Source organism: Homalodisca vitripennis, chromosome 5 (assembly GCF_021130785.1).
Source record: "Homalodisca vitripennis isolate AUS2020 chromosome 5, UT_GWSS_2.1, whole genome shotgun sequence".
Taxonomy (NCBI): Eukaryota; Metazoa; Arthropoda; class Insecta; order Hemiptera; family Cicadellidae; genus Homalodisca; species Homalodisca vitripennis.
In genome coordinates this window covers 39061796-39089426 of record NC_060211.1, presented here as the reverse complement: position 1 = coordinate 39089426, position 27631 = coordinate 39061796, and the positions used below count along the sequence as shown (strand labels likewise).

The 27631-nt window shown below is 31.7% G+C and overlaps 1 protein-coding gene across 1 annotated transcript; it reads left to right on the top strand.

Moving 5' to 3' along the window:
* The first annotated feature begins 66 nt into the window (after window positions 1-66).
* Window positions 67-26498, top strand: LOC124362027 (transcriptional regulator ATRX-like). Its single transcript, XM_046816177.1, has 10 exons — window positions 67-188; window positions 1053-1177; window positions 3112-3240; window positions 5023-5165; window positions 7621-7708; window positions 10970-12979; window positions 17993-18111; window positions 20264-20439; window positions 21227-21467; window positions 22685-26498. Exons 1-9 carry the CDS (start codon window positions 68-70, stop codon window positions 21460-21462), a joined length of 3147 nt encoding a protein of 1048 aa, XP_046672133.1. The 5' UTR covers window position 67; the 3' UTR covers window positions 21463-21467; window positions 22685-26498.
* The last annotated feature ends 1133 nt before the right edge of the window (window positions 26499-27631 follow it).

Here is a 27631-nt window from a genome sequence, read left to right as displayed (position 1 = left end):
CAATAGCATTTCTTCGATAGTGTTTACTAGTATTAGTATTTATATTTTTTTATTGTTTATTTGCAGAATGGGGAAAGCTAAGGCAGTGGAGCCAGAACCAGCTGATAAGATTATACGAACTTTGGGAGAAAATCTGTGTATAGAAGTTTCTGAGGAGGAGAAGAAATATAGAAATAAAAAGGGTCCAGGTAAAATTTACTATGTCATAACTTCCTACCTAAATAGAGGCAATATCATTGCGAAAATGTATTACTGTTCATCAACAATTATATGGATATGATATTTTAGTTGAATAACTTACTCCTATCTTATTTCTGTAGTTTCTTTCACTATAGGAACTGCAACTTGTTTCTGTAGTTTTTGTTGCAAGATTAGTGACTGCAGTGTAAATTGATGGCAGTGTAGATTTGATTTAGAATATTATTGTGCCGCGGGTTTAATTATTAATTGAAACAGGAAGACGTACATTAGTTTAAATGGTATTGAAACTACCAACCCAAATTAGCACTGTTACATAAATGTAGGCTACCTATTCTGCAAATTATAAGCTTTCAAATTTATTGTAATAGGCCTAATACATATTATTATGATTGATGACATAAATATTTAAATTTTTGTAGACAATCAAAACTTTGTGGCTGAAAACATTTACTTTGTTTTATATTTAATACATATTAAACAATCTATTTTATATTTAATGTGACAAAATTATGAAAGTAGCTATTTAATATTTCAAATAATCAATATGTTATAGTTATAAAAATTTAATTCCATCTAAGATGTATAACAGAACAATCAACAGTTTTGTGTTGACTTTTTCTGTTATATATTTCATTCTTGTTATCCCTGAATTGCGAGACTTGAAAAATGTAAATAGACCACAAGCATTGTCAGGAAATTCTTTTAAAACCATAAAAAGATTTCATTTTAACCCGGTATATTTGTGTTTACATTTAGTGTTTAGCTATTATGATTGTATATTCAAGTGCTATAGTGTACAGAATGGCTGTAGATGGTACGTTAGGTTGTTCTAAATGAAGACTGTTGTGCAGATGATGTGAAGCACATCCGTAAAGAGAAGCTGAAGTGTACAGTCTGCGGTAAGAGTCTGGCCGATCTGGCCAAGAAGGCAACAGAACCGTATGTACACATGGTTCTAGGCGTATTGGTGTGTGGGGTAAGTTTAGTTGAGTATAAGAGACATCATTAGTAAGTAGTGTGTGCTAGATTTATAACTTAGGAATTAAACTAATGTCACATCTTGATACAAGAGACATAATTAGTAAGTATTATTTGCTAGATTTTAAAGTTGTAGGAAGTAAACTAGTGTCACACATATTGATATAAGAGACATAATTAGTAAGTATTATGTGCTAGATTTTAAACTCATAGAATTAAACTAATGTCACACATATTGATATAAGAGACCATCATTAGTAAGTAGTGTGTGCTAGATTTTTAACTTAGGAATTAAACTAGTGTCACATCTTGATACAAGAGACATAATTAGTAAGTATTATGTGCTAGATTTTAAACTCGTAGGAATTAAACTAATGTCACATCTTGATACGAGAGACATCATTAGTACGTAGTGTGTGCTCAATGTGCAAAACTACAAAACCATTATACTACCTGTGGCCCTTAATGTAACTCCAGTTTTAAGTCTTAGTTTAGCACAGAAAACATCTTGCAATTCTTCAAATGACACAAAATACTTAAGCTAGATTTATCCTGTATTTTAACAATTTTGACCACTTAGCTGTATTTTAAAAGCAAGCAGATTTTCTACTAATCATGGTAAGTTTCTTTACTTAAAAATATTATTCATGTACACAAAGTTCTTATCAGGTGAACCCCTGTACCTAAAAAGCAAAGTTAGGAATTATTTTAACCTGAGGGACCGTTGGAACTAACAGGATACCTTGCTTGAACCTTGAACTGATTCAAAGAAGGTTTTCATACTTCTTCTAACAACTAAATATTGAATGACCCAGTTCCCTAAAGTTTGAAATTAGCTTGAAATAAAAAAAATCAGTCTTTGTTTAAATAAACTTTCTATTTACTGCGCTTAAAAATTTTTATATTTTTATTATTCACATTAACTCTTATTCAAAATTAAATTTGGTGATGTGAACTGTTTGCAAAGCAATGTAATTAATGAAGACCGCTCAAGAATAAAGGCGTTAGATATTTATTTATCTTATAAATGTTAGGCATATTACTAATTTAGTAAACTTAAGTTATTTATTGAAACAAATATTTTGTTTCAATAGAGTTAGTATAATAATAATAAAAAAAAAAAAAACTGTAAACCTCATTTCCCATTAAAAATTGAAATATGTATCTTGTTTACATTAGAGGTTATATGACTAATGCATGCCCTAATATTATATATTGAGCTGCTTGGTAACCAAAGTTTTAATTGTGTGATAAAAAGTGTACTCACATGAAGGTAAATATGTATTTAGAATGTATTAAAGAAAACAAGGAGTTTTATTTCAGCATTTTAGTAGGCACCTTGTTATTTTTTTTAGATTTTCCAACCAAAAATAGATTTATATTAATCGAAAATGTTTGACTCTGAATTATGTAAATGGCCTTTTTGTCCGATTAAAATGTATTTTATATCATTGTTGTTATCTTATAATATATCATTTACATTAAATATTCGGAAAATCAGTATTATTTGAAGTCCTTACGTAATTATTAGAAAGTATTAGGCCTACGTAAAATGCCTCAAATAAGTCAGTGAGTTACTTTTGATTTTGAGTATTCCTGATTAGCTCTTTATGCATTTTTCATTCGTATTAACAAATTTTGTTAATATGGGTTTGAATAAACTGGTATGGAATGCTCCATTTCAGCCAGCTGCCGTGTATAAAAGCTTTAGGGTCAGTTTATGGTTGACCATATGTAATATTTTGATGGTTATTATTACTTGTGGTTGTAGTAAACTTTTAACATATACTCTGCCCTGATATTGTGATGCAAAACTGATCATGTATTTCCAAGGTTTGTAATTCATTTCTTTTATCATGCATCTCTAGCACATCTTAGGACATTTTGTCCTATTGCCACTAAATTGTAAAGTATTGTCTGAATGTGTTGCAGGACTGCTCATCATTCTATGGTGATGGCTATTTCTCCGTAGATGAGGACGGAGATGATAAGTACTGTCGATGGTGTGGTCAGGGAGGCACACTATACCTGTGTTCCAGTTGTACTTGCGCTTTTTGTAAGGTAACATATATCTTGTGGTTTGTCTTATGTTCTTATCATCCATTCAATGTCAATACTGATAAGAAGAGATATAAAATAGCAAAAGTGAAGAGAGTGATCAAGCTGTGAGCTTTAGACATGTCTAAAGTAATGTTACTTGGCTCATCACTTTACTTATGACAAAATCTCCATAAAAACATTTCTAGAAATGTTGTTATTGTTTCTACAATATAGTAAGGTTTTTTATGTTTACATTGTTCATATTCAAATGTTTTAACATGTGAAATTGCTTTTACAACTAAGCATGAGTATTGTTTTTCCCGAGTCGTTTTGAACCTTACCAGTGAAATCTGTTATGCTTAGTTTGATAAAATTGTAATTGAACTCTGAGAGACTGTGCTGAATAAAAGGAAAATTAAAACTTTCTAATTGGAAAGCCTATTTATTCATTAGGGAAATATTTTGTCTGATGGGCTGATGGTTTGGTTTAATAATGTTTTAATTTAAGTTTCAACTATTTTGTGCTCTTATAATTTATAAATTGAATATAATAGAGTAAGTTGACGCCCATTCATGAGCACTTGTGCTTGACAAATAGATATTTTGAATTGAATTAAATGAGACCTGGCGTTGTTGATCAGCCAGTAGTTGCCCGAAGCCCATATAGTGCTAAATAACAATTTAGTGTGACACAGTAGGTTAATTAACATTTAGAAGAGTTTGCATATAGTCAGGATTCCCACCCGACATTGAAAACCGTAAATTTTGTTCACCATGAAAAAACCTTTAATTTACAAACTGAGAAAATCTCTACAACGTGATTAAATGAATCAAGATGTGTGGTCGCCGTGGCTGTTGTAAGGCCCGGTTTAAACGTGAGCGTAAATTACACAAGCCTAATCGCGGCATTCGGTTCTGGTGCAATTAATAGTTTATCTGATAAAATGGTGCGATTCACATTTCAGTGTCTAGCGCCAAAGCATGCCACTAGTGCGTGCAGTGGTTCAAGGATTCTGAAATTTTGGCATCTGTTGCAGTTTCTCACGTCCCTACTCAATTTGAATACAGGTGTTTTTAGTTTTAGTTCTGATATTATTAACATTATTTTACACTTAAAAATGTGCAACTTTAAAACAGAACGGTTTATAAAGAAGTAGAGTGTAGGCCTGTGTTGTGGAATCAACACTTGTTCGTTGAATGATCTTTCAAACATAAAGTAATATTTTTTTTATTCCCTAGATCTGAGTGCAGTAGTAATAGGTAAAACTGACTTGATAGAAACCTGGAACTCGAGATGAAAGGGACCTACAATTTCACTGCCACAGCCAACGGCTTTTTCCAGCGTTATGTCAGCTTTTTTTGGGTCATGTGGAACTGCTCTAAATCGTGCCAGGACAGATTGCGGTGATTAGGCTTGCGCCATTCTCGCTTGTGTGAACTGCTCTTAAGGGCCAATTAATTGTAAGAGCTCTGGTGTGATATAAGCAGTAACTTTTGTCCCCTTTTATGTTCATTATTTAGCAAACAATACTGTTGAATGCATACCGCCCACTGCTTGTGTCGTAATCAAGGCCTAAAATGAATATATATTTTTTTAGATGCATCCGTCCATTCCTGCACAAATTGTCGTTAGTGAAATAAGGAAAAGCCTCAATTGTATCGACATTTCAAATTTGATCCCCTCCCCTCCCAACACCATCTGTTTTCTATTCGTATCGCCTCAGTTAACATTAATGTTACTTGTTACTTATTTCAATCGTAATCTAAAAAAATAATTTGACATCACAATGTTGACTGTTTCAGAAATGTATGAAGCAAAATCTGGACAAGCAAGACCTAAAGGATTTAGAGTCAGATGATTGGAAATGTTTCATCTGTAAACCAAAGCCTCTATTTGAGTGTCGGACCGTTTGTTGGTTTTTGCAAGAAAATGCTTCCAAGGCTAAGTGAGTATTCAAGATCAGTGAGTCTGTGTACAGTATTGATGTCATTGAAGTCCTGTTTTAATAAGAAAATCTACTTTCTTAAACACGCTAAACAATTAACCACATGAAATTAAAGAGTTATTTTATTTTATACGTTTAATAAATTTACCATGAGTTAATTCAATTAACTTGCAAGGTTATACTTCTTAAACTATAGATATGTTGATATGTATGATTCATAGCTCTGAGTCCCTGGCACGGCTTCCCTAATCATTTTTGGTGAAAACTACGATTTCTTGCGTATGTTGAGTTTAGCTCTATTTTACCTTTGACTTAGTGCAGCGTCTGAAATCTGACACTGTGATATACTTGACTCATGGAACTCTGAAGACCATGTTAGTTTGAAGAGATAAAAATAAAGTCAGTGACTAAGATAGTCTTAACAAACTCTTTGCATTGTTTCAACATCAGAGATACCTCGACTACAAAAGAGGTCTGTCTATCTTCTTACCCAATAAATATCCAGTGTAATCTAGATTACGAGATACTCTCATTGTCTCATTGGGTGCACATATTATGAGTGCACTGCGATGTTTTAGACACCATCCCTAAGCACGGCGGAGCAACCAAGTTTACTTCTTGTGAAGTAGTTATAGTGGGAAGGGTCGATTCAATGCAGATATTGAGTTTACTTTATTTCACCTTTCACTCAATGCATCGTCTGATATCAGACACTGTCACCGATCTCTTTTTTTGGATCTCTTTGGACGGATGTGGACTTCATATTCCACGAGTCAAGTCTGTAATGTTTGTTTTTTGAACACCTTTCAAGTTATTGCAATAACTGTAATGATTATGTGGTAATCAGTTTTGAATGTGTAATGCAGAATAATTGAATGAACTGTGTCTACAGCCTGTCTAGAGTCTACGCAGGCATTCCTGCTATGTTGTTCCTAAAATTTTTTGGATTAGTGCTTGACAATAATTCAACATAAGATGTTGAATTAATACTCAATAGGATTTACTCTGGGTTAGTTGCAATCAGAAGGGTACAACCACTTTGTACTGTAAAAATTCTCAAACAAATATATTTTTCCCGTGTTTATTCATATTTTTCATATATAAAAACATATCACATATTTCAACAAAAAAGACCTGAATGAGATTCTTAAAGTTCAAAAGAAAGTGTTGAGGGTGATATTAAATTGAAATTATTTAGAATCTGTCAAAAAATACTTTGGAGAGCTCAAGATGATTACTGTTTATGGCTAATATGTTTATGAGACTATAATGTTTGTAACTATAACCATGAAACTTAATTGAACAAATCCATAGTTATAATACCTGTAAGAGAAATCTGTTGTAAACCATCATAGGTTAAATTTGTATAAAAAAAGACTAAATATGGTGGCAACAAGTTTTTAAATTATATTCCTGTAAAAATAAAAAATGAAAGTAATCAAAATAAATTGAGTGTAAAGCTTAAGGCATATTTAATGAACATATTTCTGTACTCAACTGAGGAATTAAAACAATTTATTGATATTATATGTTAGTTTGTAACATTGTAGACACTATTCACTGTATGTATGTACAATTTATGAATAAAGAATTTTTTAATTTTTTGGTCTATTGAGGCTAAACATAATTATTTTACGTTGTTCTTACAGTTATGGCTGGAACAGGTAATATTAGAGACGATAGAATTGACAGGCTCATAGACTATAACAATTCAGAAGATTCTGCCAGTGAAATTGAATTAGACTTTGTCTAAGAGTTCCAAAGACTAGGTCTATGCCTAGACAAAGCTGTTCCTGAATTAGAAGTTGGGGATGCAATGAACATAGGCATAAATTATCCTATTCCTAGGAATTGAAACAGGCCTAGGCATGTACATACGACATGGAAAGGTATGGAAGATTATGACAGTGAGCAGAACTTATAGTTATGTAAGTGACAAGAAAGTATTTTTGAATGTAGTTACTGGAAAAATAATACGTGAAGGGGTTAATATTTTAAACTAATAATGCATCTTCAGTCTTCTGTTTAATATTTCAAGACGATATAAACATTTGTTGACTGTCAGAAGAGCTTTTCAATTTTTGTTTCCTCACATTTCGTAAGTACAGATTTACTTTTAGCTTATTTCTGTTAAAGGTGGCTTTAACAAAAAATTAAATGTGTAAAATGTGCGATTAAAATTAACAATATAACAAGATACTGTGTTGTTATATTTGTCTATAGTTCCCAGGAAATCTTAAATGGTATATAGTCAGGATTTAAAATGTTTTACATCGTAACCTTATATTTAATAATAGAATAAGAGCATTGTATGAAATGGTTCCAATTTAAGATTTTGTATATTATACTAAAAACATTTGTACAAAATTAACTGATTATCACTCGTTCTAAAATAATCTACACATTATTGTTTATATAATTTTAAAACTATTCTCATACACATTATTGTGCCCAGGAATGAAAAAGATGAAGAAAATGATAAAGAAGAAACACCTCCAACAAGATCAAGGAGGGAAAGGGGAAGCAGAAAATCTATAAAAGAAGTAAGTAAATGTTTATGAGTTTATTAACCTGTTGAGGAGTAGCTGAAAGTTGTTCCAAAAGAGTACAGACGGTTATAGCCGTTTGATCCCAAAAGAGTATTGACGGTTATGACCGTCCATGACGGGGTTGCTAAAACAATCAATATTGCAACTGTTTATGCACTCTAGTGGCGTTCTTACATACTATTTCGACTGTGAAATGTTCAAAGTAATTATTGCTGTACGGTGCTGGCTCCTAGTGACGGAATACATAATCACAGATTTGCCGCCAAAGTTCTGTAATTTTCTCATGCCACGTCCATTTATAGGCTATATATGGTATCAAAAAACCCAAATGCTAAGGTTCACATCATGGACTTCCGAATTAACGTTATCAGACAGATACTGGAAGTACATGTTGCACCAAGAGAAGAGGCCGCAGCTGTGACGCGTCTGTTGGGCGGAGCCCAGCAGCTGCGACGCTTGTCAGGTCGCCATTTCCCCCACCCACTACCAGTAAGGGAAAATGGCCGAAGGAAGCTAAAACGCTGCTTTGTGTGTTCAAATACAACACGGGGTGAGCGTAAAAGGAAAGAAACTGCTTATGAGTGCACAAAATGTGAAGTAGCACTTTGTGTGTACCCGTGTTTTGAACACTATCATACGTTTGTAAAATTTAAAAAAAAAAAAAAAAAACAAAATGTATGAATTTATCAAGTTGTAGATCCAAAAAATGCATTATTATGATATTTTGTAAGGTTTCAATACCTTTTGAATGAAAACAACAAAATTTTTTTCTTTACTCCCTGGAGTTCGTTAAGGATAATTTTGCTTACTCTAGTATACACTATGTAGGGTGACGGTTATAGCCGTCAGTACTCCCCAACAGGTTAAATAAAGCATCAAATGAAAATATAAATTGAACTTTATAATAGTTTTAAATAAAACTACTAAACAACTTTATTTAATGTGTTATTCCTGAGTTGTACAAGTATTTTGTTTGCAATGAGAACCAATAATTGAACTTTATAATAGTTTTAAATAAAACTACTAAACAACTTTATTTAATGTGTTATTCCTGAGTTGTACAAGTATTTTGTTTGCAATGAGAACTAATAATTGAAGATTGTTTCCATGCAGTTAAACCTTGCCTCCTCTGAGTATTAGTAAAATTTATCAACAGAGATCGGGGGAAATTATTGATTGGAAATAAGTGCTGAGAGATATCAATTATATGTGAAATCAAATTGATACTCGCTGCTCTTGAGAATATGTCATGTTTACAAAGCAGTAAACTCAACAATACTAAAGTCTTAATATGGCTAGTATCCATTTAAATGGTGTCTAGATTTGTTATCGGTAGTACATTTGTTGCTATATTGCGGCAGTCAACATAACCAATTCAAAGAAACTACTATTTACAGAAACTTTTTATGTGCGGGACTTGATAATCACTGTAGAAAAAGGTAAGTTTTGGTGGGAACTACTGAACGAGTCCACCCTTCAGCTTTGATCTACCACGTTTCTATTTAAAAAAAATACATAGTTTTTATGGATAAAAAGCGATTTGAGAATCAATTGATAACAAACCACTCGGTGACTAATTTACAACAGATACCAATCTGTTCTACGTTGGAGAGTTGGAAACTGATATTTATTTATTTTTACGTAGCACGGTTTCGTTATCTTTCGCACACTTGACAGAGGTTTACGTTCAGGAATGAACAGCAGAACAGGAATGCTGCACTGTAGTGTTGAACCGCTCAGTGCGTGTGGAACTGGATTCTCGTATATGTTACGACATATTTTCATCTGTATACTCGAGAAATATAAATATTTCATGAACTATTGTAATATATCATATTACACGCTCTAATAAATACCGATCCAATTGGGACGATTGTAAATTTTCCATTTTTAACAGCACACAATAATACAGACAACCGATACAGTAAAATGAAAAACTAGTTGATGTTGTAAAAACAGCTGAAAAAATGTATCAGTAGCGCTACATAGTGTAGAGTTTAAATTCCGGTGATCCTTCACCTTGTACATATAACTATGATGTAGAAAAAAATATTTACACACAGTTTTAGAAAATAGAGAAACTGCCATTGTTTAAAACTTTGTTAGCTAGTAATGACGCTCATGCAGTCTTCAAGACATTATTAGAACCATAAGGTGGTGATATTAAAGCAGGTTGCTTTTGTGACCTGAGCTCTTTACTGTGCCTCCAGATCCTGCTACCACAAGACAATAATGTTCGTCAGTAATCTGCAATGTGTTAAATTCTGTAGTGTTTTGAGTTTTAAATACATTGTGGTAAAACAAAGTTAGAAAAATAAAAGTATGTTCATAGTTTCAATCAGTATTCAAGTCTACTTAATTGTAAACAAAAAAAAGTAAATTGTTGTTGTTTACATTATAAATGTTATGGAAGAAACCAAATATCACCTTTAATTTTTTTACTATAGTACTTGTGGTTCTCTACTTCTCAAAAATATTTCAGGTCTGTGTGTTACTTATTATAAACTTATTGGCATTTTTTTCAATTTGTCTTCAAACATTGTAATTTCTTGGAGGTCAAGTATTTTCAACTAAAATATCTCAGAAGGGACAAAATCTCAAATTCCCACAAAATGTTCAGTTGTGTTGTAGTAAGTTGTGAAAATTCCATCATTGAAAGTATAAGTATTTTTACTTTTATTTATATAAATGGCCCTTAAAATTTTATTTTCAAAAGCGACATTTACAATATATATATTTTATTAATTTAATTTACTAGGCTTGAATGGTGATTGAACTTATAATTTACAACTTCTTATATTTTCTTTAAAATGGGTTTTGTTTGTAGTTAATTTGGAAACTTAATGTAAAGATATATATAATTCTGAACAGACCAATACAACTATACCAAATGATCGATATAAAAAACTAAACATTAAAAGATACCATTAATTAAAGTTCTGAATTCTAAAGTTGGTAAAGAAACCTATCAAATATATACTCATTCAACAATCACCACAAAATGCTCGAAAATCACAATACCATTCAGTTTCAGCTCAACATGTGTGAATGATAACACAACTCAAAAGCTGAAAACTCTGATCCTATTCATTTATTGTTGTCAAATATGTCAACATTATAGTTCTGATGTAACTCTGCTTTAAGTAAATATGTTTCATTTACATATTTATTTTAATAGTGGTAAAAATATTTACACTTTTTAATGTGTGAACTTTATGTAAATTATACAATTACTATATAGTGGTTTTGTTTCAGGAGAACACGACTCCAGCATCACGAAAACGAAAAGCAAGTGAAGTGGAAGATGAATCTGAAACTGAAAAAGAAAGAGGAAGCAAGAGGCGTAAGAGTTCTGATTCAGGGAAGGAGACTAAGCAACAAACCACTTCATCAAACAGGAGGTCAAGGAGTCAGTCCGTGAAAGAAAAGGAGGATGAAAAAGAGTCTGAGGATGAATCTCTTAAAAAACCATCTACAGTCGAACCTAGGTCCAAAAGAACCAGAGGCTCAAAACCTGAAGTGGAATCCTCACCAATTAAGAAGTCACCACGTGTTTCCAAGAGAAATGAAGATCAGTCCAAAAAGAAAACAGAAGAAATCACAGTTTCTGATGATGAAAATGAAGAGAAAGATGATTCTATTGAAGAAGTTCCTAAAAAAGGAGCTAATAAGTCTTTAAGAAAGGATAGTTCTCCAGCTATGGCAAAAACAACCACAAGCCAGGAAAAAGTTGAAAAAAGAGTTCGGTCCAAGAGACATTTCTCTGAAAAAACTGTTAAAGAACCTACAAATGTTGAGCCTCCTTCTAAAAGGCCATCTCGAAGTTTGGGTAAAAAAACATCCCCGTCAGAAAAAAATGTAAAATCCAAGAAAACTGAGGTTGATAATGAAATTGAAAGTCCTAAACGCAATCAACGATCAACTAAAAGAAACCGCTTAAACAAAGATGAAGACGAAGATGAAGAAGAGATTAAAATGTCAGATTCTGATGTACATTTGATATCCCTTGATGGGAATAGTGAGAGTGAAACTGAATCAAAAGGAAAACCAACAAAACGTAAGGCAGTCTCTAAATATAGTTCACCAATGAAATCAAAATTGAATTTATCTAAAAACGCAGATAGCAAAGTAGTTCAGGCCAGCGGGTACATAAATTCTGCACTTAAAGATATCAAGGAACTCAGTATCCTAATTTCAAACCGCTGTGAGAAACTTTGTACCAAAAGTATACAGTCAAGTGATGATGTTATTAGTGTATGTAACAAGTTACAGCAGTTAATGACAGGTGTTCATACAAATTTGGGACTGATAGAAAAAGGTTTGAATACTAAGATAAGTAATTGGCAAGAGGTAAAACTGGAAGATAAGAACATTTCTGAGGAAAATGTATCTGAAGTAAAATCTGTAGATAACCAAGAACATACTGAAGGTAGTAGCACATTAGAAGGAGAACAAATTAATGATGAAGAAGATTCCAGTATTGATAAAAGTCCAGATGATATAGAAGAGCTTAAAATAACAGAAGGTAGTGCCAGTCTTCAAATGGGGAACAGTGAAAATCCAGAAGAAGAAATGGAGGTTGATGACAACAATGAAGAGAGAATGACAGATCAAGTTGAAAATGAGAAAGAACAAAATTTAAATGAAAAGACTGATAGTGAGTTAGACAATAAAAATGATGAGAAAGAACATATTGAAGAACCTGTTGAAAATATTTCAGACACTTCAGAAAAGACTAACAGCGAGGACAAAGAATCTGATACTGAAAAAGATGATAAACAGGTTGAAATTACTGAAGAAAACGATGAAAATGAAATTTCATCGCCAGAAAAAGTAGAAGATGTGAAAGACAGTAGCAAGGAAGATGAAGATACTGAGGAGAGCATAACCAATAATAAAAATGAGTCTGTTGATAAAATTGAAGAGGAAGAAACTGTTGAAGAGACTGAGAACAAACCAGAAAATAGTGAAAATACTACAGAAAACAGTAATGAATCTCAAAATAATAAATTGGATGTTATAGAAGAAAAGAATGAAATTAGGGAAAAAGAAAAGGAAAATGTGGCTAATGAAACGGCTTTTCCTAGTTGTGGCTCTGAGAGTCTTGATGTATATAATAGTGAAAGTGTAGATTCTGTATCAAGACAGTCGGGTGCTATAGTTGTAAGTAAATCACAAGATAATGGATTGGGTGACACTAAAAAATCAAGTGACGAAGGAGTATTGGGAGATGTTTTCAGTGAAGAACGGACAAATGATAAAAAGGTATGAAGAAAATTTTATTTTACTTCATATTCTTTTAGTATTTTTCAAACAGAAAAAAATTATGTTGATTAAAAGGGGTCAGGATAAGTATTAGGGATTGTTTTCAGTCACAAAATATAGTATGATTCTTTAGAAAATTATAAAACATTCTATATAAAACACATTAATTTATTTACTAAAATTAAGATTCTTTATAATTGTAGGTAGGGAAAAAGTTGGTTAACCTTGTTTGTAATAAAACTGTGTGTATTAAAATTCCTCTCCCATATTTACATGTTTCTGATATTAATTGCAAGTATTTCAGGGCCTACTTTAACTAAACAATGTGAATAGTTAGTTACATTTGACACCTTATTGTAGTGTGTATTACATTTTCTTCTGAGGTTCATTATTTAAATGCTTTATAAACAATTACACAATTCTTTACATAAATATTCATTTGTTTTTTGTTCTGTACAGTTTGTGACTGCTATTTTCAAACATTAGCCATTTTAAGTTAAATAAAATACAATAATACCACTATCTTTCGAGATCTGAAACTGATCTCTTTCTCGGCTGGACAATCAACTCAAACACGTAGACCACTAACTAGGTTAAAATAAACAAATCATACTAATGCACTCAGTTGTCTAGAAGTAATAAATCTTCACAAAATCATAGAAGTATATATTTAACCCTTTTAGTGCCGAAGATAAAAACAATCCATGTTGAAAAGTGCCATTTTTCGTGTGTGACTATGCAAAAAGTTACCGTATTTACATTTAAACACATAAACCAATATTTAAAATTTAATTTTTGTGAGGCTTTTCGATAGCAAGGCTAACATGTGATGTGTCTGACGAAGATAGCCTTGCTATCGAAAGGCCTCACAAAAATACAAGTTTTAAATATTGGTTTATGTGTTTAAATGTAAATAAGTTAACAAGTAGCCAATACAAGCCTCATCTTCAACATTATGCGAAAAGTGCCAGAGGGTTTTGGACGGAAACACACATTTCCATGGAAACAAAATAAAAATCAAGAGGTAAAATAACTATTATACAAAAACTTTATTTTGAAATTTCAGTACTTTCATGATAAAGACCATTAAAAAAAAAAACAAAACAAAACCATGTGCCTAATGTTGTACCATAAACAAAATTGTACAAAAATAGTTAATTGCTAGAGATTATTTTTTTCAAAAATGCAAGGTATCAGAAAGAAATTCACCTAAAATTTATTTTTGGTCTTTAAAAGCTCCTTTTTAATTTGTTTGAACGTCAAATAAATTGTCTATCAGAAAATATAAATATTATAACAATAAGATTTTTATATTATTTAAAAAAATTAAAAATCACTTTAAGACAGTGACTTTTCCATGGAAACAAAATAAAAATCAAGTTTAAGGTAAAATAACTACTATATGAAAAATGTATTTTTAAATTTCAATATTTTTATGGTAAAGATAATTTAAAACACCCTAAAATCATGTTTAATATCCTAGTATTGTACAATAAACACAATTATTAAAATTAAGTCATGTGCTAGAGCTTTGTTTTACTAAAAAAAGCACAGGGTTTTGGGAAACATTTAGTTAAAGTTTATTTTTCACCATAAAAAGCTTTTTTTATTTCTTTAGAAATTTTAATACTTTAATGATAAATACCATCTAAAACCAATGCAAAATCATGTGTAATATAACGTTGCTTACTAAAACGAAACTCAAAACAAACATAACCTGATTGTAGGACTGTAGGTCCACATCTAGTTTGACGAGAGTGGCTGATGTCACTTTTCTGCAGGGTAGGACAGTTAGTTCACGCCGACACCCGTGGACTAACTGTTCTACTTTTCAAAACTGACCTGGCCGTGCATTAGTTTTTCTACCTGCATTTATTTTTTTATTCTGGTCAGTGATGCTTCCACTACATTCACACAGCGTACTGCTAAAGCAGTAAATATTAACAACAGTTTACTCAAGCTATCACATATGAAGTGGATTACTAATTGGGATGATATCTAAACGAATTCCATATAGCATTATATTACTATCTGATTAATTTGGCATTGTCCTAATGAATCTTAAACATCTACAGTAAGTTTGTATTAGTTATGCCTTATCTTGAACCACCGTTAGTATAATACTGTATATGCCAGTAGACATGTTACTCGTAGTACACGTTAATTGAAATGGATGGTTTATTGTTTTATTAACATTGTTAATAATTAAAATAACCATTTAGTTCATATCTAATATATCATTTTTAAAGTTGTACCAAATTAAGTTAAATAGATACGAAGACAAAATATTTTATTACCTTAAATAGTGGCTCTTGGCATATAATCCAAACAGTAAACAAAACATCTGCCTACACAGACATACTAACTTACATAATAGTGACCTTATGCCGCTAACGATACGTTGTAAATATCACTCAAACAGGAATTCGATGAAAAACGGCTAAAGAATTTGTCTAGTTTCATTCAAACTTCCAATTGCTATTCATCGCTATATCCCGCTGCGTCAAAGTTTAACGTTAGTTCAAATAGTGATCCCGGAACGACAGGGGATAATATGTTTAATTACTAGCAGCTATAAGTGAATTAGAATGGTCCAAATTCTTAAATGTATTCTTAAACTCTATTAGTTTTATTCCCCTTTAAAATAAACCGTTAAACGTTTTAAAATTTGAAGTTTAGTTAATAAAAAAACACAAATGCTGTAAGGGTTTTGAAAGATGCATGTTAAAAATAGTAGTTCCCCGCGGTTTTGTATGCAATTTCGTAGGCTTTCATATGAGTACTTCTGATTCTAGTGAATTATATATATATCCGATGTTGATATGTCCTTATTTCTACGACCAAGGAAATGTCTTAAAGTGTATACTTACGGCAATCGTAAATTATTCCAGACTTAATAAATTTTGTGCCCCAGTTAATATTGCTTTGTTTCCTCGAACAAGGTACATACAAACTTCTGAGAAGCCTACGTCTGTCAAAAGTCAAATAAACTATGCGTTTTATAACAGTCTTTAAATAAAAGTTATATAGTACATTCCTTTGATGTCTGCATACAGTACTCACCATGCACACTCAATATTTACTAAAGTGTACAGTTAAAAGTAGATTTTCAATAAAACTTTTAGTTTTCTTATCTAAAATTTTGAAATAAGAAGTGTTGTTATTATCAAGCTTACTCTATGCTTTCACGACTAAATATAAGGAAATTAAAAATAGTGATCAAATTAATTTTATATATGATTGTGCTACTATAAAATAATGTTAACACAGAACAATTGACTAAAGTTAACAGGCTCTTATACTATAATATAAATATCTTGTTCTCTTCACCTAATTTTTCTGTGCATTCTTATGATATTGTTATCGTTGTTCTCTTAGTCAGAGCGAAAACGTATCCAATTAAGCGAATACCATTATAATCGTTACAGCCATTCTTAAGTTAGAAATATTGTAACTAACCTGACTTTATTTTATGTATATAATTTTGTTTAATTCTTTCTGCAGCTGTCTTATGTAGTGTACTGAAAAATATTTAGCAGATATAGAGTTTAGATATCGAAACATCCTTCAAGTGCTGCAGTGTGAGTACGACGATCCCTTGTCAAAAGAAATCTGTGAGTCGGACAGTGGGTCCCAGGCCGGGACGGTGGACCCATTGTCCACCCGTTAAGAAGTAGGTAAGAAATGCTTCCGAAAGTTTTGTGACGTGGGCCTACATAACATATGTGGTCCGTTTGCCACATAACGTTACTCAGGCAATTTTCAAACAAACTACATCACTGTCTTCATGGACACTCGGACGTATCACTGGCACAAACATCTTCTAAAAGTTTTCTTATGGAAGTGTCATCACTTTTTTGATTAATTTGAATAACTAATGTAACTTATAAGCATTTTAAATTAATAAAAACGCACAATTATATACCATATAAAACGCCCGCTACTCGTCACAACACTGCGATCGTGATCCAACTGAGAAAATGTTGTAATTTAGTTAGTTGTATATGTCATCTAACAGCAGTACAGAGTAGAAATAACAGTTGAAAAGGTTAGTTTAATTCATGTATTGGCCTTTGGCATGATATCAGCCAGTATAGGATAAGTTATAGAGGTACTAAAAATGAAACAGAAATCGTCTCGGAACGAGACTCTCGGCACACAAAGAGTTAAATAAAACTCAAGAGTAATTATTATAAACTGAACTAAAGAACATATATCACAATACATTTGTTCACAAGCCTTTGCTTAATGGTTTTTATTGCAGATTTTGGAACATAACATTCTGACTTGTTACGTATAACTGAACATTAAAAATAATTTATTAAACTTCTAATCTACAACTACCTTAAATTATTTAATTCAACTTTTTTGTATGCATGTATTACAACTTCTAACCTTTAAAATTAGATAAGTTCCAAATCATATGTTTCATATTTAGTCATGTATATAAAATGCAACTAATAAAAATGAATAACTCATGTTTCGCTGAAATTTAGTAGGGTAGTTGAAAAGACAAACTTTTTACGTCACACTGTGCTGCAGGTCATTATTTACCACATATCTCCTTTAATATCTCTAAATGCTAAATTTTGTTACATTACAATTATATTTTTCCTTTTATGGGAAGTATCCTCACTATGACGCTAAATAATTTTAACTTATTCAATCATATTCATACCAGACAAGTAGCCAGTGATGTGATAATTTTATTTTTATTTTTCCTGAAGTTTCCTACACATGCAGTGAACTCACATTTAAGGTAATCCTACTCATCCCATAAAACTTTTCTTCCTTCTAAAAAGTGCTCCTTTCAGAAAATGTAAAGACAGATTTTGAAGCAGTAAAGAAAAAAATGGGCATAAAATTAATTGTTGACTTTTTTGTGTTGAATTCTGTAAATGTAATAAAAATTCTTGAAGTACAACTGAGAGTTACATTTTTTGTTCTGTAATATTTATAAAATTGTAAAACAATTTATTTCTTTGTATTATGTTGGGAGTCTTTGTTTTACAGAAAGAAGAAAATGTGTCACCAGAAGTAATGGATGTAGATACTGGAGAAAATGAAAGTACCACAGGAAGTGACAAACCTGCCATTCTAGAAGACAATACTCACAATACACCCACAGCCAGGTGATGGTTGTTTTCACTATGCAGTCTAGTTGTTTATTTGATATTTAGTGTATCACTTACTGGCACAATATATTAATGGATTTATTACAATTTCAGATCTTATTTGATAATAATAATAATAAATTACGATAAGTTCTACAGTGATTTTCAATGAATCTTGGAATTGTGTAATAAAAAACTAATTCATAATTATTGACTAGCTAGTAGTAATTGATGTAATTGATGTAGCTAGTAGGGGTCCTTGTAAAAAAACATCCAAGAACTGGATAGTTAAATGAAGTAAGATCTTGGTCTTATTATGCTGGGGTTGATGATGTAATGGTTCAAACCCTGCTTCTGGAACTTGTGTATTTTTATTATTTTACAAATTTATGTGCAGTTTATCATTTTCTTGTGAAAGGAATCGTCTACAAATAATCGTGGTTGACCTAAATATTAACAGGTTTTAATGTATGGGAATTGTATATTATATATATTCTCATATAATATGTCAGATAAAAATTTTTTTTTTAATTATGTAGTTTATGATTAGAAATTTACTGTATTGGGTCATTTTACATAGGGTGTCCAAAAAGTCCCGGGCCGGTTAAATATTTTTCAAAATATTTAAAATAGATCTAAAAAACCTTACACAAAGTTACTGGACATAAAAATCTATTTTATCACATATTCAATGATCCGCTACTTCTTCAGGGGGGGCGGCCCGCCAGGAGTCAGGAGAAAATCTTAAATGTAAGCATTGGTTGATATGCATATCAAATAAAAGGTCTTTATTAGTAGAGTACAGAGCCGCAAACCCGACCTCAAACGGATAACCGAGTCAAAAATGACAGCCGTTCAAAGATGGCTTGAGTTTGCAACTTAGGTTAATGTAAAAAATAAACTGATGAGCTTTTTGATTTTAACTTAACTAACCCAAAAACTGTTTACAATTAATTGTTGTTGTAGAATAATAAGTTTCGTTATTTCTGAGAGGGATCGGAGTTTTGGGTTAGTAAAGTTAAAATCAAAACGGCTGCCATTTTTAAATCGGTTATCCGTTTGAGGTCGGGTTTGCGGCTCTGTACTCTACTAATAAAGACCTTTTATTTGATATGCATATCAACCAATGCTTACATTTAAGATTTTCTTCCGACTCCTAGCGGGCCGCCCCCCTGAGGTAGTAGGGGATCACTGAATATGTGATAAAATAGATTTTTATGTCCAGTAACTTTGTGTAAGGTTTTTTAGATCTATTTTAAATATTTTGAAAAATATTTAACCGACCCGGGACTTTTTGGCCACCCTGTATATTGGTGTCTACACAATTAAACTTATCTTATTTTACTCAATTTAAAGTAGTTATAAATATGACTTTTATATTAATTAAAATAGTGTTTGATGCCAAATTTGTTAAGCATGTAAATTGCTCTAAAGTACAAGTGAAATTTTTAATACTGTATCCCTATGATTGGTTCAACATTTTATATTTATGTTTAAAAAAAGTTATAGTTCTAGAAAATAATTGAGATGTGGTGTAGGAAGTCAGCTCGCTTAAACTATAAACAGTTTAATGATGAAATTGATTTTATATGGATCAGTTTTATATAATTTTAGCCTTAAATGGATACACAGTTCAAATAACTCAAAAAAGTCTGAAATAATTATTTATTGCTCAAAATCAACACTAATCTTAAATAAGTTTAATGTAGGTTATGATGTACTATCTAATAGCCTGATATGGCGCACACACTGTAGGGTTATACTTGCACAAACCACAATTAATTTTTGTTGGATGATATAAAGTGAAGAACCTTTTGTAACAATCCTTTCATACCTAAAAATCATGCTCTTTTTTAATGTCATATTTATGCTACATATTTTGGAGAAATTTGTACGGATTTAAAAATTTAATTGTGTCAATAGATTTATTGTTAATCATTTTACTAGGGTTTTGCAACTAGTAATGGTTTTTAATGGTTAAAATTTAAATTATAGTAATGTTTCTGGAGTGTTTAATTAAGCAACCAATTTATTTGTTAATTGACCCAAATTGTGTGGGTGTGTGTGTGTTCAATATATATTTTGGGGTTTTAAATAACATGAAGTTTGGACGTTTGATCTTGTGTTTATAAAAATAAAATAATATGAATTTATTGTTTTGTTTAAATAGTCAGTCAGAAGAAAGAGGAGAAAGTGAAGAACTCAAGAATGGTACAGCTGACGATGAGAAAGTAGATACAGAAAAGAAGGAGGACAAGTCAAAGGAGATAGAGTCAACAGAACAGAGAAGTACAGAAAAGAGAGAAGAGAACAGAATAAGAACTCCGAGCGATGAGCACAAGTCAAGTAAGCAAGAAATCTACTTAATAAAATATCAGATTTTTTTAAAGGAAGGTTCAATCCCCTTGATGTAAAGGCAATGAAGTAGACTAGTATATTTATAAAAATGGTGTTTTACTTGGGTTTCTCAGGTTTTGTGAGGAATAATTAGTATACAAGATCAACCACAGGACATTGCTATTTCCATGTTTCATTTTTCAATCCTTGAACAAATTGATGAAGGCTACAGGTGAAATGAAATGTGTTGATACTGGTAAAAATAAAACTTGCATATTCTCAAGTGGAATATTAAAATTTTACTTGATCTAGGTCTCAGATTATAGGAACTCTTTATTGTGGTGAAATCTAAACTAATAGTAACAGTTGGTACGTTTTTATTTATGTTTGATTCTAGGAAAAAAACAATTTTAGGGTCCGATTTTATAGTGGTTAAATTTAAATGAATAAGTGTTGCAATTGGTCAGTTATACAATTGATCATGTCCTTGGCTAAACTTCGTTAGTGGTTACTATTTGTTACTCTACAATGAAAAAAATGATATGTGAAAAATCTATTAGAGTGCAGATAGATTCTTCTTCCCACAGTTTGGACCAAACAAATTGTTTTGTTAAGTTTGGCTTTTATTGATTTATAACGATTGCATAGTAATATCTATCGAGCTATATTTTGTACATTCTTAATCAATAAAACCTTTTTTTCTTACAATAAACAAATATCCCAAAATATCATAGAGTAGATAAATCAAAATAAAACAATTTTAACGCTCCAGATCACTTCCAAGCTGTATGTGTAGGTGGCAGTCCTCACACAGACCCATCCCGAAGGCTGTCAGGGGACAGAGACAGGGAGAGGGAACGAGGGGGAGGTGGCAGGTATTCCCAGGAGCAGCGTTGGTCTGGAGACCGTGGTGGATCCTGGAACCGTGATCGTGACCGTTACCAGGATCGTGGCTGGTCCGGTCGAGGGGGCTCGTGGAATCGCTATGAAGACAGGCGGCCAAATCGTGGCGGTTGGGGATGGAACCGTTAACAAGTGTAAGTTAAAGAAGTCATCATCAAAGACGAGTGTCTTTAGCAACTCTAAAATAAGTATAGTATATCCTACTCAGAACATTTTTAATGAAGTTTCAATAATACAGTTGATAAAGTTAACCCTCCTATTTATTATTGTTAACCCTCCTAACACATAGTACACATGTGAAGGCTGCTGTAATTTTTAACTTAAATGCCAAAATTTAGGTACAATATATTGATTAAATAGTACAATAATTATATTAGTAGAAAAGGGGTAGGTCGCAGCACTGTACTTTTGAGAGAATATCTTTTTTCCTTTGTAATAACTATCATTCAATTAATGAAACAATTTTATTTTCTAACAAGCTGCCTAGAGGAATAGAGCAGCAGATGCATGCCTATAATACAAGAGGGAAGGAGTTGAAAGTTCACTGTCATCACTAATTAAATTTCTATATAAAAAATATTTATTATGTAGGAAACTTTCTTTAGACATTTATCAATAGCAATAAAACAGGAAGGAGGAAACAAGAAATTTGAAACATTCAAAAACCAAATAATTTACTTCTCTTTCAATATATGGATATTTACAGAAATACTAATTCAGTTATATAAATGATTTATGTTACATTAGTTGTTAAGAACTTTGTTGACGCTTTCCTTGTTCAGAAAGAATAGATAGCCTATTTTGATTCAATTTAATTTGTGTTTACACAGTATATAAAGGGTTTAACAGGGGTTTAAGGGAGAATATATATTTTTAATGTAAATTGATAAAAAAAAATACATAAGTGACAACTTTATAATGTTTCCAATGATGTTAATTTTAGCTAGTATAAAAATGAAACCGAAATGATGGTATGTATGATGGAAAACATAAAATTGGTTGTTATAAATGCCATAAAGTTCTTGGAATACAGAGAAGGGCGTAGAGACAAAAACAACAATAGTCTCACAGTCTGGTGGAGACCATTGTTGCCTCAGGTTACTCTTGGTTAGCAGACTGTGAACTGCTTTGCTTCTCACCATAACTCTCAAGTAGTGGCTATACTGTAAAACAATAGGTTACATAATGTCATAGTGTTGCAGGATAAACTAATCATAAATATATAAAAAAGACACTTCCAAAAATGGCATAAAAGTGGGTTTTGTAATAAACATCTTCATATTATGGTACTGTACTCCTGCCACAATGACCAGTTATTTTTAGAAGTTTTAACACATTTTTTGTTTTGCAGGTGATTTGAGGTGGTGAGCAGTTCAGGCAGTGTAAATATTTTGAAATGTTGTACAGTGGAACTTTTTTATTATAGTTGTAAGATAGGTATAGATTCGTGAACTTGTACACATCGTGGTGAGTCATAATTTGCTGTCATGGTCAGTGTTGGGTTACTTGTTTTACTGCTTTGTCGACAGCTAAGCGAAAAACAATAGGGAGGTTTTTAGAAAAGCTGTGAAGAGTATTGATTCAAGAAAAGTCATCCATTAGGATACACAGTTATTTTATAATGCCCTCTCTGAAAACTTGGAAAACATAAATGAATGTTTGTAAGGAGTTGTGGGTTTCTTTGGTATGAAACAGTCTCATTATATTTTTATTTTGTTTTGAATTAAATTAACCCTATGTATTCTGTTAATGTTTATTCTGTGAGGAACAGGTCTAGTTGCTGAAATATTCAAATTACAATTTTCTTTTGTCAATGTTCATGGTAGAATGAGTCTCAAGAAAACTACAAGATAGTAACAATCTATTGTTGAGATTCTCAATACACACACAATACAATTGCCCACCTGCTGCTTTCATAGCTGAGCAATAAATTCAAAAAAACTTGTATGTAACATTTTAAATTTTATTTCTTAAATTCTTCATAAGTTTTACTCAAATGGTGGACATTTTCTCAATTTATTTTAACCCTCGAGCTGGAAGTGGTGCCTCGTCGTACTGGCACTACATGTGCAAGCATATTTTATATATATATATATATATATAATATATATAAAATCTATCTCATTTCATGATAATAGTCCAATTGTAAAGTTTTATATACTGATGTATTCACAAGGATGTGATAAGTAGTATATAACAATAAACTGTGGATTCCATGACATAACATTTTTATAAAAGAAAAAATTTAACCCTTTCAGTGCCAAACATTGTTATGTAATGTTAGTCAGTAATGCCAAGGTTATTTTTACAGGTGTTATCCAAAAGTGCTGTGCCATTTTTTAGCAATTTGTGTATAGTTATTATAAAATGTCGTAACTTTTTTATGTATGTTACACTTAATATACTCAAAAACTTTCTTATACTACAAGAAAAGTATAAGATAACGACAGTAAAATCTTAGCTTTATTTTTTTAGGTTCAACAGCTCAAATAAGTACCATAAAAAATTCTCACACTCAGTAAAGTCAAGGATCCCAAAATAAAAATATAGCATTTTTTAGCTGTCGCTCACTTTTGTTATAAATAAACATTGATACTAGTTGATAGGAAAATGAGCAGGCTTACTCTGAAAACTATCTTCTAGGGTCCACTGATTGAAAGAACACATAAAAGTATACATATTTTACACATAATAGTAAACAAATTTTACACATAATTAGAAATGTTCAATTGCACTGGAATCTTTTAAACCAATAGAGAACATTCTAGTTGTCTGTTCATTTTGGTTGCAGTCACTGTGGAAAGCAGTATTGCCATTTGACTTTTTATAGACACTGTTGTCACTGTGTAACTGTTGACAATGTATTGAGTACTACAGGGTGATTGAAAAGTAAGTTGCACCCCCCAGAGTAACTAAATAAGCCAGACCTTTCAAGGAACTTGTTAGAAATTTGGAGAACCTCTCATAATCTGATTAGATAAGAGCATTGCGTAGCTTAAGAGTTAGATAAACAACAAAAGGTTATTTGTTTCCCCAACTACTTCCCCCCACTCCAATACCACAATCCTCATCTGTAGTTACCCAAATAAGTTTTGTCTTAATTGGTTTTTCAATATTTATTAAGTGATGTATAATTCTTAACGCATGAATCACAATAAGGCTCAGGTACGTTTAGGGGTGTTTTTTTTTTCTTTTTCGTAGAGTGGACCAATTTTAATTTTTTAAGTGTATTTTTTATTGACTAACCAAGACCTTTAAAGTGATATGTTACATATGTTACAATTTGAAAATATTTGAGTTACCTCCTACTCCCCTTTCCCCTGAGGTTCAAAGATTTGACTACTGTCATTATTAGTGTGACCCTTTGTAGCTAGGGTATCCAACATAACAAAAAAGTGTAAGGGGGTGTAACTTGCTTTTAAATAACTCTGTGTATTAGATCTTTTATAATTATGTTATTTTATGAAAATATGTTTTTGTTTAATGTGAGTTTATATAAAATACATGTACAAAAAGAATGTATTATATTTTCTTAAAAACGTCTAGTAAAACTATGTTGGCAATTTATGCATGTTTTTAAATGTCTGGTTGCCTGGACGTTGGCACTGAAAGGGTTAATAAATATAATTTTGTAATATTCTGTTGTGTAACTGTTGAACGGTATGTTTTACACTGAATATGTAAATGTAAAACTTGTTCTAAATTCTGTGCTTCTGTGAAAGTTATGAAGCATTTCAGAAGAAATATTCATTAAATGTTTTAAACACTTTATGAATAAGTAATCAAAGGAGTGTTCAGTACATGGATATTATATTTGAGCTTTTTCTCCAAACAGTGTTCTCTTTTAACAGCCATTTTGGTTCTCTGAACAAATTACAGCCATTTTCATATATTCAGTAACATGAGAGGAAGGTGTTTAAAATATCTTGTATAACCTAACGCTCGTGTTTATCTAATGGGCTAATAATAGTGAGTTGTAAGTACAATTTTATTAAGAAAGTAGCTCTTCAAAGTTTAAATGTTTCAAATAAAACTTATGAAAGTAGAAACATTATTATAGGTAAGAAAAAGCTGTACATTTTATTTTTTCTAGTTTAAGGAAAACTTGTTCATCCAAGGGGGACAAATGTACAGATATTTCCCTGTATCTCCGTATAGAAATATATTTTTATTTATTTTAAGAGAGTTTATTTGAACCGTATCACTATAAGGAGAGTATAATAAATAAGTGCAACTTTTTATCTTTGTTTATTAGAATGAGATATATATTGGTTTGATACCATTTTTTTTGCTACATTCTGATTATTTTTAACTAATTAAGAAAAATATTGGTAGGTTGTACAAAATAAGTCACATAAATGTTTTCATAACAGCACATATTCATTTTATATATTACAAATCTGACTACCAAGAATTGTTTGTTAGAATACAAAATTTTTGTAGCAAATTTATTATGACGATGCATTGCAATTTTAGTTTGAACAAAAAAAATTAAAGCAGAGTTAATTCTATTGTATAAGTTATTAACGGTTAAGTAATAACTTGAAAATTTTTTGTATTTTTTTCCAGATGAGTACAGGAGATGATAACTGCAGTATTTGTAATGGGTTAAATCAAATATTGCTCTGGCGGCAAGTAGTTTGCCTGAGATACTATTGGAATATGTTGAGCAAATTGAATGTGAACACATTTTGAGATAGTTTCAAACAAATAAAACTTTTATAGCTGGAAGTAATAAAACTGAAATAACTAAAAATATATCTTATTATTGTTACATTTTTGCAAGAAATTTTAAAATTAAATGATGTACTGTAAAAAATGGCTAACAAATTAAAATCAACTTAATATTGCTGATTTGTATTTTTTTATGGTATTTTTAAAACAAGTTTTATTCTATTTTGTCCAGTTACAAAAAAATTAATAATTTATTATTATCACCAATAAGAAGATATGGTAACTAAATATTTATATGTACAGTAATCTGTGTTGAAAATGTGTTCACTCTTTTGTTCAACATCTATCTACATAATGAAATATTTCCTGTAACAGTTTTTACCATTTTAACCCAAAGGTTATTGTTTGTAATTTACCAAATTGTATGTATTTCTTTTCCAGTCTATTGAGAAAATATTTAAATAAATATAAATGGTTTTATAAAAAAGAAATGGATTTTAAATAATTATTTGTATTTCCTTGATTCTGACCATTGAATAAAATCTGTAAATTAATTTGACATGTTAGGTCATATGAATATCACTAGTGTGTTACCCTATAGTGATTCCACTGGTGAAACCAAAATTCACTGCTGATACCCTATAGTGATTCCACTGGTGAAACCAAAATTCACTGCTGATGCCCTATAGTGATTCCACTGGGAATACCCATATTCACATCTGATGCCCTATAGTGATTCCACTGGTGAAACCAAAATTCACTGCTGATGTCCTATAGTGATTCCACTGGGGGATACCCATATTCACATCTGATGCCCTATAGTGATTCCACTGGTGATACCCATATTCACTTCTAACCTATAGTGATTCCACTGGTGAAACCAAAATTCTATGCTGATGCCCTATAGTGATTCCACTGGGGATACCCATATTCACATCTGATGCCCTATAGTGATCCCACTGGGGATACCCATATTCACATCTGATGTCCTATAGTGATCCCACTGGGATACCCATATTCACATCTGATGCCCTATAGTGATCCCACTGGGGATACCCATATTCCCATCTGATGCCCTATAGTGATTCCACTGGGGATACCCATATTCACATCTGATGTCCTATAGTGATCCCACTGGGATACCCATATTCACAGCTGATGCCCTATAGTGATTCCACTGGTGATACCCATATTCACTTCTAACCTATAGTGATTCCACTGGTGAAACCAAAATTCTATGCTGATGCCCTATAGTGATTCCACTGGGGATACCCATATTCACATCTGATGCCCTATAGTGATCCCACTGGGTATACCCATATTCCCATCTGATGCCCTATAGTGATCCCACTGGGGATACCCATATTCACATCTGATGCCCTATAGTGATTCCACTGGTGAAACCAAAATTCACATCTGATGCCCTATAGTGATCCCACTGGGGATACCCATATTCACATCTGATGCCCTATAGTGATCCCACTGGGGATACCCATATTCCCATCTGATGCCCTATAGTGATTCCACTGGGGATACCCATATTCACATCTGATGTCCTATAGTGATCCCACTGGGATACCCATATTCACAGCTGATGCCCTATAGTGATTCCACTGGTGATACC

Excerpts from the sequence above, each read along its gene's own strand:
- LOC124362027 (XM_046816177.1), top strand. The coding sequence starts at position 68 with ATGGGGAAAGCTAAGGCAGTGGAGCCAGAACCAGCTGATAAGATTATA. Across the intron at positions 18,112-20,263 it reads CACAATACACCCACAGCCAG|TCAGTCAGAAGAAAGAGGAG; the intron begins GTGATGGTTGTT and ends TTGTTTAAATAG. Across the intron at positions 20,440-21,226 it reads GAGCGATGAGCACAAGTCAA|GTGGCAGTCCTCACACAGAC; the intron begins GTAAGCAAGAAA and ends CTGTATGTGTAG.